The sequence below is a fragment of the Carcharhinus amblyrhynchos genome, chromosome 11 (assembly GCF_965287045.1).
Source record: "Carcharhinus amblyrhynchos chromosome 11, sCarAmb.v2.hapA, whole genome shotgun sequence".
Classification (NCBI taxonomy): domain Eukaryota; kingdom Metazoa; phylum Chordata; class Chondrichthyes; order Carcharhiniformes; family Carcharhinidae; genus Carcharhinus; species Carcharhinus amblyrhynchos.
The window spans coordinates 97,100,839-97,118,789 of NC_137334.1; the positions used below are offsets into that span (position 1 = coordinate 97,100,839).

At 45.4% G+C, this 17,951-nt stretch overlaps 1 protein-coding gene across 1 annotated transcript in view; it reads left to right on the plus strand.

Moving 5' to 3' along the window:
• LOC145350379 (E3 ubiquitin-protein ligase MARCHF4-like) overlaps positions 1-17,951 on the plus strand; it is a 110,621-nt gene that overhangs the window by 13,993 nt on the left and 78,677 nt on the right. The window contains exon 2 of the mRNA XM_080199650.1: positions 8,580-8,735. Coding sequence (XP_080055776.1) covers positions 8,580-8,735 — 156 coding nt within the window. The remainder of the gene's footprint in view (positions 1-8,579; positions 8,736-17,951) is intronic.

Consider the following 17,951-nt stretch of genomic DNA (forward strand, 5'->3'; position numbering starts at 1 on the left):
TAGATTCTTGGAGGCTATTTCCCAGGGCTGAAATGGTAGCTACAAGAGGACACAGATTTAAGTTGCTGGGAAGCAAGTACAGAAGAGGTGTTAGGGGTAAGTTTTTCTCTCAGAGGGTGGTGAGTGAGTGGAATCGGCTGCCGTTGGTGGTGGTAGATGCGAACTCGCTGGGGTCTTTTAAAAGACTTCTGGATGAGTATATGGGATCTAATGGGATTGGGAGTTACAGATAGTTCTATGGCTTGGTTGGTATAAATGTGATCGGCGCAACTTGTGGGCCGAAGAGCCTGTTTGTGCTGTAGTGTTCTGTGTTCTAAGTACATTTAATGGCATGAGCTAAGGAGATATTATCAGCTTTTATCACACAGAATAGGCTATAAGAGTGCTGAATAAAACCATTCTGGCTAAAAATGATTCAATCACATTCCGAAGATAACCGAATCAAGTTGTAACTAGTGTTCCCAACTATTTTACTTGGATAATGTATTGATTTCTAGCAAACTCAGACCACCTAAAACAATTGGAACCTCTATATAGACAATTACAATTGGCAGATTCAGTAATTAATATTGCTAAGAGTGAGTTCATGAAAGTGCAAATAACTTATCAAGGGCATAGAGTAGAGCAAGAACAAGTTAAGCCAAGAACAGCAGAAGTAAATGCTTTGCTGGAATTCCCTATCCTAAAACAAAATGGAAAATTGTGAAATTTTTAAGGATGTGAAGCTTCTCTGCTAACTTCAGCATAATAGCTGCTCCACTGAAGGATTTATTGCAAAAGAAGTTACAGGTGGTATGCTTGAGAGAGTGCCAGGTAACTTTTGAGAAGCTGAAGGTGATGCTAGGTAATGGGTTGGCTGCCCTAATTTCACTACACTCTTTAAGGAGTGGGTGTGGTCTAATCACAGGAAGGTGAATCGAGCAGAAAAAGCCTGTGGGCTGCTTTCCTAAAGAATTAATTCGGCATCAGAAGAGATGCCGTATGGTAGAAAAGTAGACCCTGAAATTGTTAATGTCTCTTGCGGTGTATATACATCAAGGCTGTAGAGAAACACTTACTATAGAATATACGACCACTATCATTTGTGGAAAGTTTTAAGTCTCTAGAATTATAGATTTATACAGTGCAGAAGAAGCCCTTTGCCTATCGTGTCCGCACCAATACATTAGAAACACCTGAACACCTACCTATCGTACCTACTCCCACCACCTCCCCAGGCAGTGCATTCCAGACATTCGCCACCCTCTGTGTAAAAAAAAAACTTGCCTCGCACATCTCCTTTAAACATTTCCCCATGCGCCTTAAACCTATGTCCCCGAGTACTTGACTTTTCTACCCTAGGAAGGAGCATCTGACTATCCACTCTGTCCACGCCACTCATAATCTTGTAAACCTCTATCAGGTCACCCCTCAACCTCCAACATTCCAGTGAGAACAAACCAAGTTTATCCAATCTCTCCTCATAGCTAATACCCTCCAGACCAGGCAACATCTTGGTGAGTCTCTTCTGTACCCTCTCCAAAACATCCACTTCCTTCTGGTAGTGTGACAACCAGAATTGTACACAATATTCTAAATGAGGCCTAACTAAGGTTCTGTACAGCTGCAGCACGACCTGCCAATTTATATACTCAATATCTCGACCGATGAAGGCAAGCATGCTGTATGCCTTTGTGACTGTCGTATCCATCTGCATTGCCACTTTCAGATCGGTGGACATGTACGCCCAGATCCCTCTGCTTGTCAGTACTCCTCAGGGTTGTCCCATTTACTGCATAATTCCTAGATGCATTGGATCTTCCAAAATGCATTACCTTACATTTGTCCGGATTAAACTCCATTTGACATTTCTGTGCCCAAGTCTCCAGTCTATCTACATCTTGCTCTTTTCATCTGACAGTACCCTTTACTGTCCACAACTCCACCAATTTTTGTGTTGTCTGTGAGCTTACTAATCAGAGCAGCTACATTTTCCTCCAAATTATTTATATATACTACAAACAAAGATCCTAAAACTGAACGCTGTGGAACACCACTAGTCACAGCCTTCCATTCAGAAAAGCACCCCTCTATTGCTACCCCTCTGTCTTCTATGACCGAGCCAGTTCTGTATGCATCTTGCCAGTTCTCCTCTGATCCTGTGTGACTTCACCTTCTGTACCAGTCTACCTGAGGTATCTTGTCAAAGGCTTTACTGAAGTCCATGTATGCAACATCCACTGCCTTTCCCTCATCTTTCTCCTTCGTCACTTCCTCGCAAAACTTGACCAAGTTAGTGAGGCATGACCTCCTCTTCACAAAACCATGCTGTCTATCACTAATAAGGTCATTTGTTTTCAAATGTGAGTAAATCCTGTCCCTAAGAATCTTTTCCAGTAATTTCTCTACACTGACCAAAAGCTCACCGACCTATATATTTCTGGATTATTCCTGCTGCCCTTCTTAAACAATGGAACAACATTGGCTCTCCTCCAGTCCCCTGGAACTTCAGCTGTAGCTAATGAGGATACAAAGATCCTGTCAAGGCTCCAGCAATTACCACCCTTGCCTCTCTCAATATTCTTGGGTAAATCCTATCAGGCCCTGGGGACTTAGCTACTTCAATGCTTTTTAAGACACTCAACACCTCCCTCTTTTTGATATCAACATGACCCAGAATATCTAAACATTCTACCGTAGGCTCCTCATCCATCAAGTCCCTCTCTTTGGTGAAAACTAGGCAAAGTATTCATTTACTATTGCGTCCATTTCCTCTGGTTCCATGCATAGATTCCCTCCACTATCCTTGAGTAGACCAACCCTTTCCCTGGCTACCTTCTTGCTTTTTACATACGCATAAAATACCTTAGAATTTTCGTAATATATATAAATAAGAACATAAGAACATAAGAAATAGGAGCAGGAGTAGGCCATCTAGCCCCTCAAGCCTGCCCCGCCATTCAATAAGATCATGGCTGATCTGTCGTGGCTCAGTTCCACATTCCCGCCCTCTCCCCATAACCCTTAATCCCCTTGCTTATCAAAAACCTATCAACCCACGTCTTAAAAATATTTAGTGAGGCAGCCTCCACCACTTCAACGGGCAGAGAATTCCAGAGATTCACCACCCTTTGAGTGAAGAAGTTCCTCCTCAACTCCATTCTAAACCACCCCCCCTTTATCTTGAGGCTGTGCCCTCTAGTCCTACTGTCCTTTGAGCGGGAAGAGCCTCTCCACCTCTATCCTATCCATCCCATTCATCATCTTATATGTCTCAATGAGATCTCCCCTCATTCTTCTAAACTCTAATGAGTACAAGCCTAGTTTATTCAGCCTCTCCTCATAGCTCAACCCCCTCAACTCTGGTATCAGCCTAGTAAACCTCCTCTGCACTCCCTTCAAGGCCAAAATATCCTTGCGTAAGTGCGGCGACCAAAACTGCACACAGTACTCCAGCTGCGGCCTCACCAATGCCCTGTACAGCTGCAGCAAGACCTCCCTACTTTTATATTCAATCCCCCTCGCTATGAAGGCCAGCATCCCATTCGCCTTCCTGACCACCTGCTGCACCTGCAGGCTGGGTTTTTGCGACTCATGCACAAGGACCCCGAGGTCCCTCTGCACCGTCGCCTGCTGCAGTTTTTCGCCACGTAAGTAATAGTCTTTCCTACCATTATTCCTACCAAAGTGGACCACCTCGCACTTGCCAACATTAAATTCCATTTGCCAGTTCCTGGCCCATTCGCCCAGCCTATCTAGATCCTTCTGCAAACTCTCCACACCCTCCGCGCAATTTGCCGTTCCACCAATCTTGGTGTCATCAGCAAATTTCGACACCCTACACTCGGTTCCCTCCTCCAGATCATCTATATAAATGGTAAATAGCTGAGGCCCCAGCACCGACCCCTGAGGCACTCCACTAGTCACCAACTGCCAATCCGAATAGCACCCATTAACCCCCACTCTCTGCCTCCTATTTGACAGTAAAAAGTCTGACAACACCAGGTTACTGTGTTTACGCCAGTCCAACGCCGGCATACCCACATCATGACTCCTATTTGACGGCCAATCCTCTATCCACGCTAACACCCTACCCCCAACTCCATGTCCCCTGACCTTCTGCAATAACCTCCTGTGAGGTACCTTGTCAAACGCCTTCTGAAAATCAAGAAAGACCACATCCACCAGCTCTCCTCTATCCACCGCCCTAGACACATCCTCATGATTTGGAGGAAAATGTAACTGGATTGATTAGTAAGTTTGCAGACAACACGAAGGTTGGTGGATTTGCAGATAGTGATGAGGACCATCAGAGGATACAAAGAACAAAGAACAACCCAGCACGGGAAACAGGCCCTTCGGCCCAACGAGCCCGCGCCGCCGCATCACCCTACACCTATTCTACCCTGCGTGTCTACGAATGGAACCCCTAACTTAGCCAGATTCAGGGGAGAATAGTGTCAATTTGGTAAAACCAATCAGCCTAAGAGCACATCTTTGGGGTGTGGGAGGAAACCGGAGCGCCCGGAGGAAACCCACGCAACCACAGGGAGAATGCGCAAACTCCCACAGACACAGGCCCAAATCCATGTATCTGCACAGCTAGCAGTGCTAGTCACCGAGCTGTTGCGGCGCCCGTCTACCGGTCCAGGATCAAGCACACACACCGACACGAAGTACTAGGCCACTCCCGGAACCTCCAAGAGCAGCCCACGCACGACCCACCGTGTGCATGCCCCTCGTTTGACACGAGGTGGACCTCCACCTGTGGAATAAAAAGACAAAAACGTTAATCTTACAAGTCTGCTTTTCCGGTGTCTCCCGAGGTTCTAACCTTATTTAATAGCCCCTACCATAACCCTCCATCCTCGTTTCACTCATGTGTCTATCTAACTGAACCTTAAACGAGTCCTATGTTCCTGCCTCCACCACCCTACTCGGTAGCGCATTCCATACCCCCACGACCTCTGCGTAAAGAACCTTCCTCTCACTTCCAAATTATACCTCTCCCCCCTCACCCTTAAATCATGACCTCTCGTATTTGTACCCAGTCTAGGGAGCAGTCTCTCACCATTAACTCTATCTATTCCCTTCAGTATCTTATATACCTCTATCATGTCCCCCCTCAATCTCCGTCTTTCCAAGGAGAATAGTCCCAGTTTCTCCAACCTTTCCTCGTAACCCAGCCCTTCCATGCCAGGCAACATCCTGGTAAACCTCCTCTGCACCCTTTCCAGAGACTCTCGTCCTTCCGGTAGTAAGGTGACCAGAACTGGACGCAGTACTCCAAATGCGGTCTAACCAACGTTCTGTACAACTGAAGCATTAGACGGCAGCTTTTATACTCTATACCCCTTCCTATAAAGGCTAACATCCCATAAGCCTTCCTAACAACCTTCTCCACTTGTGACGCAACCTTCATGGATTTGTGAACCTGCACTCCCAGGTCCCTCTGTATTTCTATACTCCTAATCTGTCTACCTATTATCACATAGCTCCTCTCTGCATTATTCCTTCCAAAATGCATCACCTCGCATTTGTCAGGATTAAATTCCATCTGCCACCTATCTGCCCACTGCACCAACCTATCTATATCCTGTTGTATCACCTGACAATCCACTTCAGTACCCGCCAACCCTGCCATCTTGGTGTCATCAGCAAACTTGCTGATCACACCACCTATGCTCTCTTCCAAGTCATTTATGTATACTACAAAGAGGAGAGGTCCCAGTATTGAGCCCTGCGGCACACCACTGGTCACTGGCCTCCAGCCCGACAAGGTCCCCTCCACAACTACCCTCTGTCTCCTATTCCCCAGCCAGTTCTCAATCCACCTAGCTACCTGAGCTCGTATCCCATGCGCCTTAACCTTTTCTACCAGCCTACCATGAGGGACTTTGTCAAATGCCTTACTGAAATCCATATAGATGACATCAACGGCTCTCCCATCGTCAACCGTTTTTGTCACCTCCTCAAAGAATTCCACCAGATTCGTAAGGCAAGACCTCCCTCTAACAAAGCCATGTTGCGTATCCCTAATCAGATCACAACGCTCCAAATGCTCATACATCCTACCCCTAAGTATTTTTTCCATTAATTTCCCTACCACCGATGTCAAACTCACCGGTCTATAATTTCCAGGGTTATCCCTACTACCTTTTTTGAACAGCGGTACCACATTTGCTACCCTCCAGTCCTCTGGGACCTCACCTGTATACAGCAGGCTATAGATTGGTTGGAGACTCAGGCAGAGAGATGGCAGATGGAGTTTAATCTGGACAAATGTGAGGTAATGTGTTTTACTGAAAGTGGCAACACAGGTGGAGAAGGTAGTCAAGAAGGCATATGGCATGCTTGCCTTCATCAGCTAGGGCATTGAGTTTTAAAAATTGTCAAGTCGTGTTGCAGTTTTATAGAACCCTAGTTAGGTCGCACTTGGAATATAGGGCCTGATTTTGCCATCAAGTTACGCCTGCTTTCGGGCACAAAAACTTGGTAAAGTTGGGCATGAGGTGAATAGAATGATCTACGCCCACCTCTGGGCTGGTTTCTCCTTTACCAAGGCCTGAAAATGGCTGCCATCGGGACTGCGCCCGAAATGGGTGTGACAGCCATTTTAATGCATTTGCACGCATTTAAATTGACTTAATGGGCTGCATACCCAACTTTACCGGCACTTCCCCTTTACCACCACATTTGTCCATCCAGAATCAGCGCGAAACAGACATGCTCCAAAGAAGTCCATTCAAGCACTCCAGTTAGTGAGGAGGTACGTGCCTAGCGTTGGAAGGCTCTCTGCTTGAGATTAGTAGGGGCGGCAGGGAGGGAGGGGGCTATGTTCATTGTCACACTGCCTGAGATCTGTGGAAGGGAAGGGAGTCCGCTGTCATTCTACCTGAGATCAGTGGGAGGGGGGGCCCTTGACCAGTCTAGGTGGTGGAGGGGGAGTTTGGGGGGATAAGGGGGTCAGTAATGTTGTGGGAGTGGGGCAATATCTGTGGGGTCCAGGGGGAGGCAGTATTGAGCCCAGGTGGGATGTGCCAGGGGAGCAGCATTCTATCATTTGTTTTCTGCACATGCGTACTTGGAGGCACCAATGGGTGCTGCAGCGTTTTGGATGCATTAAACCTCCCCCACAGGCTTCTGCAGCGCGATTCAGAATCACAGATAGACTCTGTATGGGGGCACCTGAGAATGAGTCTAAAAGTTGGATCTGAAACATTCCCAGTTTCAAGTCCATCCAGCACTTCGAATCAAAATGGTAAAATATGGCCCATAGTGTTCAATTCTGGTCGCCACACTACCAGAAGGATGTGGAGGCTTTGGAGAGGGCACAGAAAAGATTTACCAAGATGTTGCCTAGTATGCAGGGCATGAGCTATGAGGAGAGGTTGGACAAACTTGGTTTGTTCTCACTGGAGCGACAGAGGTTGAGGGGAGACCTGATAGAAATCTACAAGATTATGACAGACGTGGACAGAGTGGATAGTCAGAAGCTTTTTTCCAGGGTGGAAGAGTCAATTACTAGTGGGCAGAGGTTTAAGGTGCGAGGGGCAAGGTTTAAAAGAGATGTACAAGGCAGATGTTTTATATACAGAGTAATGGTTGCCTGGAATTTGTTGCCCGGGAGGTAGTGGAAGCAGATATGGTCGTGACTTTTAAGGGGCATCTTGACAAATACATGAATAGGATGGGACTGGCGGGATATGGTCCCCGGTAGGTTAGGGCATTTTAGTTCAGTTGGGCAGCATGGTCGATGCAGGCTTGGAGGGCTGAAAGGCCTGTTCCTGTGCTGTAATTTTCTTTGCTCTTTGTTCTTTACCATTCTCTCTATCATAAAGTCAGAACATTAGTTGATAATTGCACAGGAAATAGTTCCATTTATAACTCTCCAGATACTAAATCAGTCTGTACCCATATACTGCAAGATCTGGATAACATTCAGGCTTAAGCTAATAACTGGCAAGTAACATTCATGCCACACAAGTGTCATGCCATCTTCAACTAAAGCAGATCTCTCCACCAGCACATGACGTTCCATGGTATTATAATAATACTTAAGATGTTTGACTCCATTCAAGACAAAGCAGATTTCTTGATCAGCTCCACATCACCACTTCAAGTATTCACTTCTCCCCCACCATTACACAATAGCAGTAATACGTCCCATCTACAAGATGTGCTGCAACAACTCACCTCTGCTTATTGGACAGCACCTCCCAAAGCCACAAGTTTTACCACTTTTGACAACAAATACTGTAGACACACAGAACAATACCAACCTGACTTCAGAACTATACTGATGTTCTTTCATTCTTCTTAGGTGAAAATCCTGAAATTCCCTTTCTATAGGAGCGCCTTCACCACATGGGCTGCAAGGGTTGAAGTACAAGGTTTGCGGCTTCCTTTTCAGGTACAGCTGAGGATGGGTGACAGTTGCAGGCCTTACCAGTGACACCTACATCCCACAAATGAGTAAAAATTCTGTCAGTGCTCTGTCTCTCCATCACACTGATTAGTGACTGTATGTGTTATTATTGGTATGTCCTGTGCTGCCATCTGTTAGTCACACTTTCACTATGTCTCTTGCTGTTGTTTAGGGGGATTTGCTGAGCCCATGCCGCTGTGCTGGATCTGTTCGCTGTACGCACCAACCTTGCCTGATAAAGTGGATCAGTGAACGTGGATCCTGGAGCTGTGAGCTGTGTTACTACAAATACCACGTCATTGCCATCAGTGCAAAGAATCCCCTGCAGGTGCTACCTTTTTATACTTTTGTTTTACTCTGCACTCTCATCGCTTCCTTCCTGAAGGCACTGACTCAGAAAACATTCAGTGACTCATCTAATGCATCATCCCTCATCAGTGAACCTTACCCATCTGATCATTCCCATCAGAACCTCACACAAGAGTCATTTCCTAAGACGAGCCTGGACCATGTGGCAGTGGCCTTTCCATTTATGGGGTCACTTGTGTTTTTCTAATGCTTATCCATGCAATTTTTAACAGAAAGGCCACTGGACAGTGTTCAGGAACAGGAACTCTAGCTGACTCTTCCCTTCTTTATCTTGGGGCCCAGAGACCATCTGTGTCTTCAGCATCAAACATCTGGGCAAAGAACCATCCAGTTCTTGCAGTTCAGACTGAGACCAATGATGAGACAGATGTGAATTTATACACTTGTTCATGTCTGTCAGAATATCCAAGACTGTTTCACCTGCAAAAAATCACCGTCAGTATTATATTGTAGGTAATTGTGACAGCCAGTGTGTATAGAGTAAGATCCCATAAACAGTAAATGAATAAATTGCTGGTTATCTGTTTGTTTTGATGTTGGTTGAGGGAGGACAATAAGAACATAAGAACATAAGAAATAGGAACAGGAGTAGGCCATCTGGCCCTTCGAGCCTGCCCCGCCATTCAATAAGATCATGGCTGATCTGTCGTGGCTCAGTTCCACTTTCCCGCCCTCTCCCCATAACCCTTAATCCCCTCTCTTATCAAAAACCCATCAACCCGCTTCTTGAAAATATTTAGCGAGGCAGCCTCCACCACTTCAACGGGTAGAGAATTCCAGAGATTCACCACCCTTTGAGTGAAGAAGTTCCTCCTCAACTCCGTTCTAAAACGCCCCCCCTTTATCTTGAGGCTGTGCCCCCTAGTCCTACTGTCTTTTTTGAGCGGGAAGAGTCTCTCCACCTCTATCCTATCCATCCCATTCATCATCTTATACGTCTCAATGAGATCTCCCCTCATTCTTCTAAACTCCAACGAGTACAAGCCTAGTTTATTCAGCCTCTCCTCATAGCTCAACCCCCTCAACTCTGGTATCGGCCTAGTAAACCTCCTCTGCACTCCCTCCAAGGCCAAAATATCTTTGCGCAGGTGCGGCGCCCAAAACTGCACACAGTACTCCAGCTGCGGCCTCACCAATGCCCTATACAGCTGCAGCAAGACCTCCCTACTTTTATATTCAATCCCCTTCGCTATGAAGGCCAGCATCCCATTCGCCTTCCTGACCACCTGCTGCACCTGCAAGCTCGGTTTTTGCGACTCATGCACAAGGACCCCGAGGTCCCTCTGCACCGTCGCCTGCTGCAGTTTTTCGCCACGTAAGTAATAGTCCTTCCTACCATTCTTCCTACCAAAGTGGACCACCTCACACTTGCCAACATTAAATTCCATTTGCCATTTCCTGGCCCATTCGCCCAGCCTATCTAGATCCTTCTGCAGACTCTCCACACCCTCCGCACAATTTGCCGTTCCCCCAATCTTGGTGTCATCAGCAAATTTCGACACCCTACACTCGGTTCCCTCCTCCAGATCATCTATGTAAATGGTAAAAAGCTGAGGCCCCAGCACCGACCCCTGGGGCACTCCACTAGTCACCATCCGCCAATCCGAATAGCACCCGTTGATCCCCACTCTCTGCCTCCTATTTGACAACCAATCCTCTATCCACGCTAACACCCTACCCCCAACTCCATGTCCCTCGACCTTCTGCAATAACCTCTTATGAGGTACTTTGTCAAACGCCTTCTGAAAATCCAGAAAGACCACATCCACCGGCTCTCCTCTATCCACCGCCCTAGACACATCCTCATAGAACTCCAGTAAATTTGTCAGACACGACTTCCCTTTAATGAAACCACGCTGCGTCTGCTCTATCAAGCAATTCCCTTCAAGATGCCTCGCAATTTCCTCCTTAATGACGGATTCTAACATTTTACCTACCACAGACGTTAAACTAACCGGCCTATAATTCCCTGCCTTTTGCCTGGCACCCTTCTTAAACAACGGCGTAACATTAGCCGTTTTCCAATCTTCCGGCACTTCCCCGGAATCCAGCGATTTCTGGAAAATAACCACCAAGGCATCCACTATAACCTCCGCCATTTCTTTCAGAACCCTCGGATGCATTCCATCCGGTCCTGGGGACTTGTCCACAATCAGCCCCTCCAGTCTGTCGAGCACCGCCTCTCTAGTAACAGTAATGTCATTAAGACCCTCCAGTCCTACCACCTTTCCATCGCTAACACCCGGCAAATTATTCACGTCCTCCTCCGTGAAGACAGAAACAAAAAAGTTATTCAATACCTTAGCCATATCCCCATCCCCTACCACTAGGTCCCCTTTCTCATCCTCTAAAGGACCAACGATCACTCTAGCCAGCCTCTTCCTTTTTATATATTTATAAAAACTCTTGTCTGACACTTGGATCAGCATATCAAACAGTTCACTGACATGCCTCATCCAAAAGTGTGCATGCTTCATTTAGCAACCAAGCCACTGCGTATACACTGTTTCCTCAAGATTAACCCTCATCAGTAAGAATACTGGTCTCAGTTAGCTCATGGAACTGTTACAACATGTCTGTGCCAGCCTTTCATAGGAGCAATCGACCAACTGCCATTCCCCCAAGTTTCCCCTGTAACTCTGCGCATCTTCCTTTTCAAATAACAATTTAAGTCCCTCTTGAATGCCTTGATTGTACCTGCCTCCACCATATTCCCAGGCATTACATTCCAAGCCCTAGCTACTCGCTGCATGGAAAAAATTTTTTCTCATGGCCAGGATTTTTAGGATGGCGGATTTCCCCTTTCTGACAACTGGAGGGTCAGCAGCAAACACTATTCCTGGCAATATTGGCTACCCAACAGCCATTTAACATTGCAACAATAGTTATTTCTGGGAGGTGGGACCTTCACCCCTCCCCATGCAGTCTAAATGTCTGGCACAAATACAACCATGTGAGTTAGGAGGCCACTGGGATACTCAAGCCTGTTCTACTACTTAATAAGATCATGGGTGGTCTGATTGTTGATCCACATTCCCATGTACTCCTGATAAACTTTCACCCCCTTGTTTATCAAGAATCTGTTTTAGGAATAATCCAAATCCTCTTCCACTGAATTTTGAGGAAGAGAGTTCCAAAGATTCATGAACATCTGAGGAAAAAAGTCCTCATCTACTTTAAATAAGTGATTCATTATTTTTAAACAGTCACCCTAGTTCTAGATTTTCCCACAAGAGAAAACATGCTCCCCATATCCACCGTATTAATGCCCCTCAGGATCTTGAAGAAGTCTGTTAACATTTCTCATAAGACAACTCATCCATTCCAGGTATTAGTCTGGTAAAATTTTTTTGAACTACTTTGAATACATTTAAATCCTTCCTTAAATAGAGTCATACAGCACAGAAACAGGCCATTCGGCCCACTATGTCTATGCCAACCATCAAAAACCAATGTATACTAATCCTGTTTACCAGCACTTGGTCCAGAACCTGCGATACATTGACAATTTAAGTGTTCATCCAGATGCTTCTTAAATGTTGTGAGAGTTCCTGCCTCTGCCATCCTCTCAGGCTTTGCATTCCATAATTCCACCATCCTCTAGATGATAATTCTTTTCTTAGATCCCCTCTAAGCTGCTTATTCCTCAGCTTAAACTTATGCTTTCTGGTCTTAGACTTCTGCCTTGGGGAAATGATTTTTGCAATCTACCCTGTCTATGTCTCTTAGAATTTTGTATACCATATCAGATACCCCCTCAGCCTCCTCTGCTCCAGGGAAAACAAACCCAGCCTATCCAGTCTCTCCTCACAGCAGAAATTTTCCATCCCAGGCAACGTCCTGATAAATCTCCTTTGCACTCTCTCCAGTGCAATCATGTCCTTCTGATAAGGAGATCACTGCTGTGTACAGCACTCTAGATTTATAACCTCCCTACTTTTGTACTCAATTCTCCTTGCAATAAGTGGCAATATTAGCTTTCCCAATTACTTGGAAAATTGGCCGGAGAAATGGCAGATGGAATTTAATCCAGATAATGCAAAGTGATGCATTTCGGTAGATCTAATGTAGGGAGAGCTATACAATAAATGGCAGAACCATCAGGAGTATAGACATGCAGAGGGATCTGTGTGTCCACAGTCCACAGATCCTTAAAGGTGGCAGCACAGGTGGAAAAAGTGGTGAAGAAGGCATATGGCATGCTTGCCTTTTATTGGATGGGGCATAGAGTATAAAAGTTGGCCTATGATGTTGCAGCTGTATAGAATGTTGGTTAGGCCACATTTGGAATACTGCATCCAATTCTGGTCACCACACTATCAGAAGGACATGGAGGCTTTGGAGAGAGTGCAGAAAAGGTTTACCAGGATGTTGCCTGGTATGGAGGGTCTTAGCTATGAGGTGAGATTGAGTAAACTAGGATTGTTCTCCCTGGAAAGATGGAGGTTGAGGGGCGTTTATAAAATTATGAAAGGCATAGATAGGGTGAACAGTTAGAAGCTTTTTCCCAGGGCAGAAATGACAAACACAAGGGGGGCAAAGTTCAATACAGATACACAGGGACGTTTTGTACATAGAGGGTGGTGGGGGCCTGGAATGCACTACCAAGCAAGGTGGTTGAGGCAGACACGCTAGGATCATTTAAGACTTATCTAGACGACCATATGAACAGACTGGGAATAGAGGGATACAAACGGATGGTCTAGTTAGGAACACATGATCTGTGCAGGCTTGGAGGGCCGAAGGGCCTGTTCCTGTGCTGTATTGTTCTTTGTTCTTTGTACTTGCTGTACCTGAATACCAGCATTTTGTGATACATGCACTAGGGCACCCAGGTCTCTGTGCTCCTCAGGGCTTTGCAAATATGACACCATTTAGATAATGTGTTTTTTGTATTCTTCATGCCAAAGTGGATAATTTCACCTTTTCTCACATAATATTCCATTTGCCAGACCTCTGTCAACTCAATTAACCTATCTATGACCCTTTGTAGCCTCCTAAAGTCCTCCTCAGAACTTACTTACCTACCTATCTTTCTTTCATAAGCAAGTTTAGCAACCATATCTTTGGTTGTGTCATCTAAGTCATGTATATAAATTGTAAAAAGCACTGTGGCACAGCACTTGTTACATCTAGCCAACCAAAAAAATCATTTATGCCTACCTGCTGTTTCCTGTTAGCTAGCCAATCTTCTATCCATTCCAATATGTTACCTCCTACACTGTGAGCTTTTATTTTCCATAATAAGAACATAAGAAATAGGAGCAGGAGTAGGCCATCTAGCCCTTCGAGCCTGCCCCGCCATTCAATAAGATCATGGCTGATCTGAAGTGGATCAGTTCCACTTTCCCGCTCTCCCCCCATAACCCTTAATTCCCTTGTCTGTCAAAAACCTATCTACCCGTGACTTAAATATATTTAGCGAGGTAGCCTCCACCACTTCAATGGGCAGAGAATTCCAGAGATTCACCACCTTTTGAGTGACGAAGTTCCTCCTCAACTCCGATCTAAACTGCCCCCCTCCCCCTTATCTTGAGGCTGTGCCCTCTAGTCCTGCTATCCTTTCTAAGTGGGGAGAATCTCTCTACCTCTACCCTATCCATCCCCTTCATTATCTTATACGTCTCTATAAGATCCCCCCCTCATCCTTCTAAACTCCAATGACTACAGACCCACTCTCTTTAGTCTCTGACTACTAATAAGAGCCTTTAATGTGGCACTTTAGATTGCAGAAAGCATTTAATAAGTACAGCTCATCCACCAGTTCCTTTTTATCCAAAGCACATGGTATTTCTTCAAAGAACTGGTAACTCTTGTAATTATAGGCCAGTTAGTCTTACTTCAATGGTCGGTAAGTTAATGGAAAGGGTCCTGAGAGATAGGATTTATGACCATTTGGAAATTCGCAGCTTAATCCGGGATAGTCAGCACGGTTTTGTGAGGGGTAAGGCCTGCTGCACAAATTTGATTGAATTGTTTGAGGAGATAACTAAGTGTGTAGACAAAGGTGGAGCAGTTGATGTCGTATACATGGACGTCGTAAAGCCTTTGACAAGGTTCCCCATGGTAGGCTCATGAAGAAAGTAAGGAGGTGTGGGATGGAAGGAAATTTGACCAATTGGATAAGTAACTGGCTGTCTAATCAAAGACAGAGGGTGGTGGTGGAGGGAAAATTTTAAGACTGGAGGCCAGTTACCAGCGGTGTACCACAGGGATCAGTGCTGGGTCCTCTGCTATTTGTGATTTTTATCAATGACTTGGAAGAGGGAGCTGAAGGGTGGGTTAGTTAATTTGCTGATGACACCAAGATTGGTGGAGTAGTGGATGAGGTGGAGGGCTCTTGTAGGCTGCAAAGAGACATTAATAGAATGCAGAGCTGGGCAGAAAATTGGCAGATGGAGTTTAACCCTGATAAGCGCAAGGTGATTCATTTTGGTAGGATAAACTTGAATGTGGATCACAGGGTCAACGGCAGGGTTCTGAGGAATGCGGAGGAACAGAGAGATCTTGGGGTACATATCCACAGATCTCTGAAGGTTGCCACTCAAGCAGATAGAGCTGTGAAGAAGGCTTATAGTGTGTTAGCATTTATTAACAGGGGGTTTGAGTTTAAGAGTCATGGGGTTATGCTGCAACTATACCGGACCTTGGTGAGACCACATTTGGAATATTGTGCGCAATTCTGGTCACTTCACTATAAGAAGGATGTGGAAGCATTGGCGAGAGTGCAGAGGAGATTTATAGAACATGGAGAACATAGAACATTACAGCGCAGTACAGGCCCTTCGGCCCTCTATGTTGCGCTGACCAGTGGAACCAATCTAATGAACCTCTAACCTAAACTATTCCAGTGTTATCCATATGCCTATCCACTGACCATTTGAACGCCCTTAAAGTTGGCGAGTCCACAACTGCTGCAGGCAGGGCATTCCACGCCCTTACTACCCTCTGAGTAAAGAACCTACCTCTGACATCTATTCTATAATTATCACCCCTCAATTTAAAGCTATGTCCCCTTGTGTTAGCCATCACCAGCTGAGGAAAAAGGCTCTCATTGTCCACCCTATCTAACCCTCTGATCATCTCGTATGCCTCAATTAGGTCACCTCTTTTCCTTCTCTCTAACGAAAATAACCTCAAGTCCCTCAGCCTTTCCTCATAAGACCTTCCCACCATACCAGGCAACGTCCTGGTAAACCTCCTCTGCACCTTTTCCAATGCTTCTACATCTTTCTTCTAATGCGGCGACCAGAACTGTACGCAATACTCCAAGTGCGGCCGCATCAGAGTTTTGTACAGTTGCAACATGATCTCATGGCTCCAAAATTCAATCCCTCTACCAATAAAAACTAAAAGATGTTGTAGCAGGATACTTGGAAAAAATGAAAGTAATCAGGCAGAATCAACATGGTTTTGTGAAAGGGAAGTCATCACTGTTTCATCAATTTATTGGAGTTACAAGGATACTGCCTGGTTTGGCGGGTCGGTCTTATGAGGAAACATTGAGGGAGCTGGGGCTTTTCTCTTTAGAGTGGAGGAGAATGAGAGGCGACTTAATAGAAGTTTATAAGATGATGAGGGGGACTGATAGAGTGGACGTACAGAGACTATTTCCTTGGGTGGATGTAGCTGTTACTAGGGGGCATAACTATAAGGTTCATGGTGGGAGATATAGGAGGGATGTCTGAGGTAGATTCTTCACTCAGAGAGTGGTTGGGGTGTGGAATGCACTGCCTGCTGTGATAGTGGAGTCGGACACTTTAGGAACTTTCAAGCAGTTATTGGATAGGCACATGGAGCGCACCAGAATGATAGGGAGTGGGATAGCTTGATCTTGGGATTGGACATAGCTCGGCACAACATTGAGGGCTGAAGGGCCTGTACTGTGCTGTATTGTTTTATGTTCTAACTCCAATAAATTGATGAAACAGTGATGACTTCCCTTTCACAAAACCATGTTGATTCTGCCTGATTACTTTGATTTTTTTCCAAGTATCCTGCTACAACATCTTTAATAATAGTTTCTACCATTTTCTGTATGACTGATGTTAAACTAACTGTCCTTTAGCTTCCTATTTTTGTCTCCCTTTCTTTTTAAATAGAAAAGTTACATTTACTATTTTCCAATTTAATGGGACCTTCCTCGAATCTGGAATTTTCAGAAAATTAAAAGCAACACATCGACTATCAGGAGTATTGATAGCAAAGGGATCTGGGTATACAGGTACACAGATCACTGATAATGATCCTGGTCCTGATGGACTTCACTCTAGGGTCTTAACAGAAGTGGATAGTGAGATAGAATAAAGACAAAGAATAAAGATGTTATAAGATGTTTATAAGACCCTTGTCAGGCCTCATTTGGAGTACTGTCCGCAGTTCTGGTTGCCTCACTATAGAAGCTATTGAAAGGGTACAGAGGAGATTTACAAGGATGTTGTCTGGACTGGGAGGCATGCCTTATGAAGTTAGGTTGAGGGAACTGGGTCTCTTTTCCCTGGAGAGACGTAGGTTGAGAGGCGACCTGATAGAGGTTTATAAAATGTTGAGAGGAATAGATAGGGTGGATTCTCAGAGGCTATTTCCCCGGGTTGAAATGGTCGCTACGAGAGGACACAGGTTTAAGGTGTGGGGAGGAAAGTACAGAAGTGATGTTAGGGGTAAGTTTTTCACTCAGAGGGTGGTGAGTGAATGGAATCGGCTGCCGTCAGTGGTGGTGGAGGCGAACTCGCTGGGGTCTTTTAAAAGACTTCTGGATGAGTATATGGGGTTTTATGGGATTGGGGGTTATAGATAGGTGTTGATGTGATCGGCGCAACTCGTGGGCCGAAGGGCCTGTTTGTGCTGTAGTGTTCTATGTTCTATGTAAAGAGAATTACAACACAGGAACAAGCCCTTCAACCCTTCCAGCCTGCAATGCAGCTGGAGAAGGTAGTCAAGAAGGCATACGGCATGCTGAAATCCCTGAAAGTTGGCACCCAGGTTGATAAGGTTGTTAAGAAGGCGTACAGTGTGTTAGCTTTTATTGGTAGAGGGATTGAATTTTGGAGCCGTGAGGTCATGTTACAACTGTACAAAACTCTGGTGCGGCCGCACTTGGAGTATTGCGTACAGTTCTGGTCGTCGCATTATAAGAAAGATGTGGAGGCATTGGAAAGAGTGCAGAGGAGGTTTA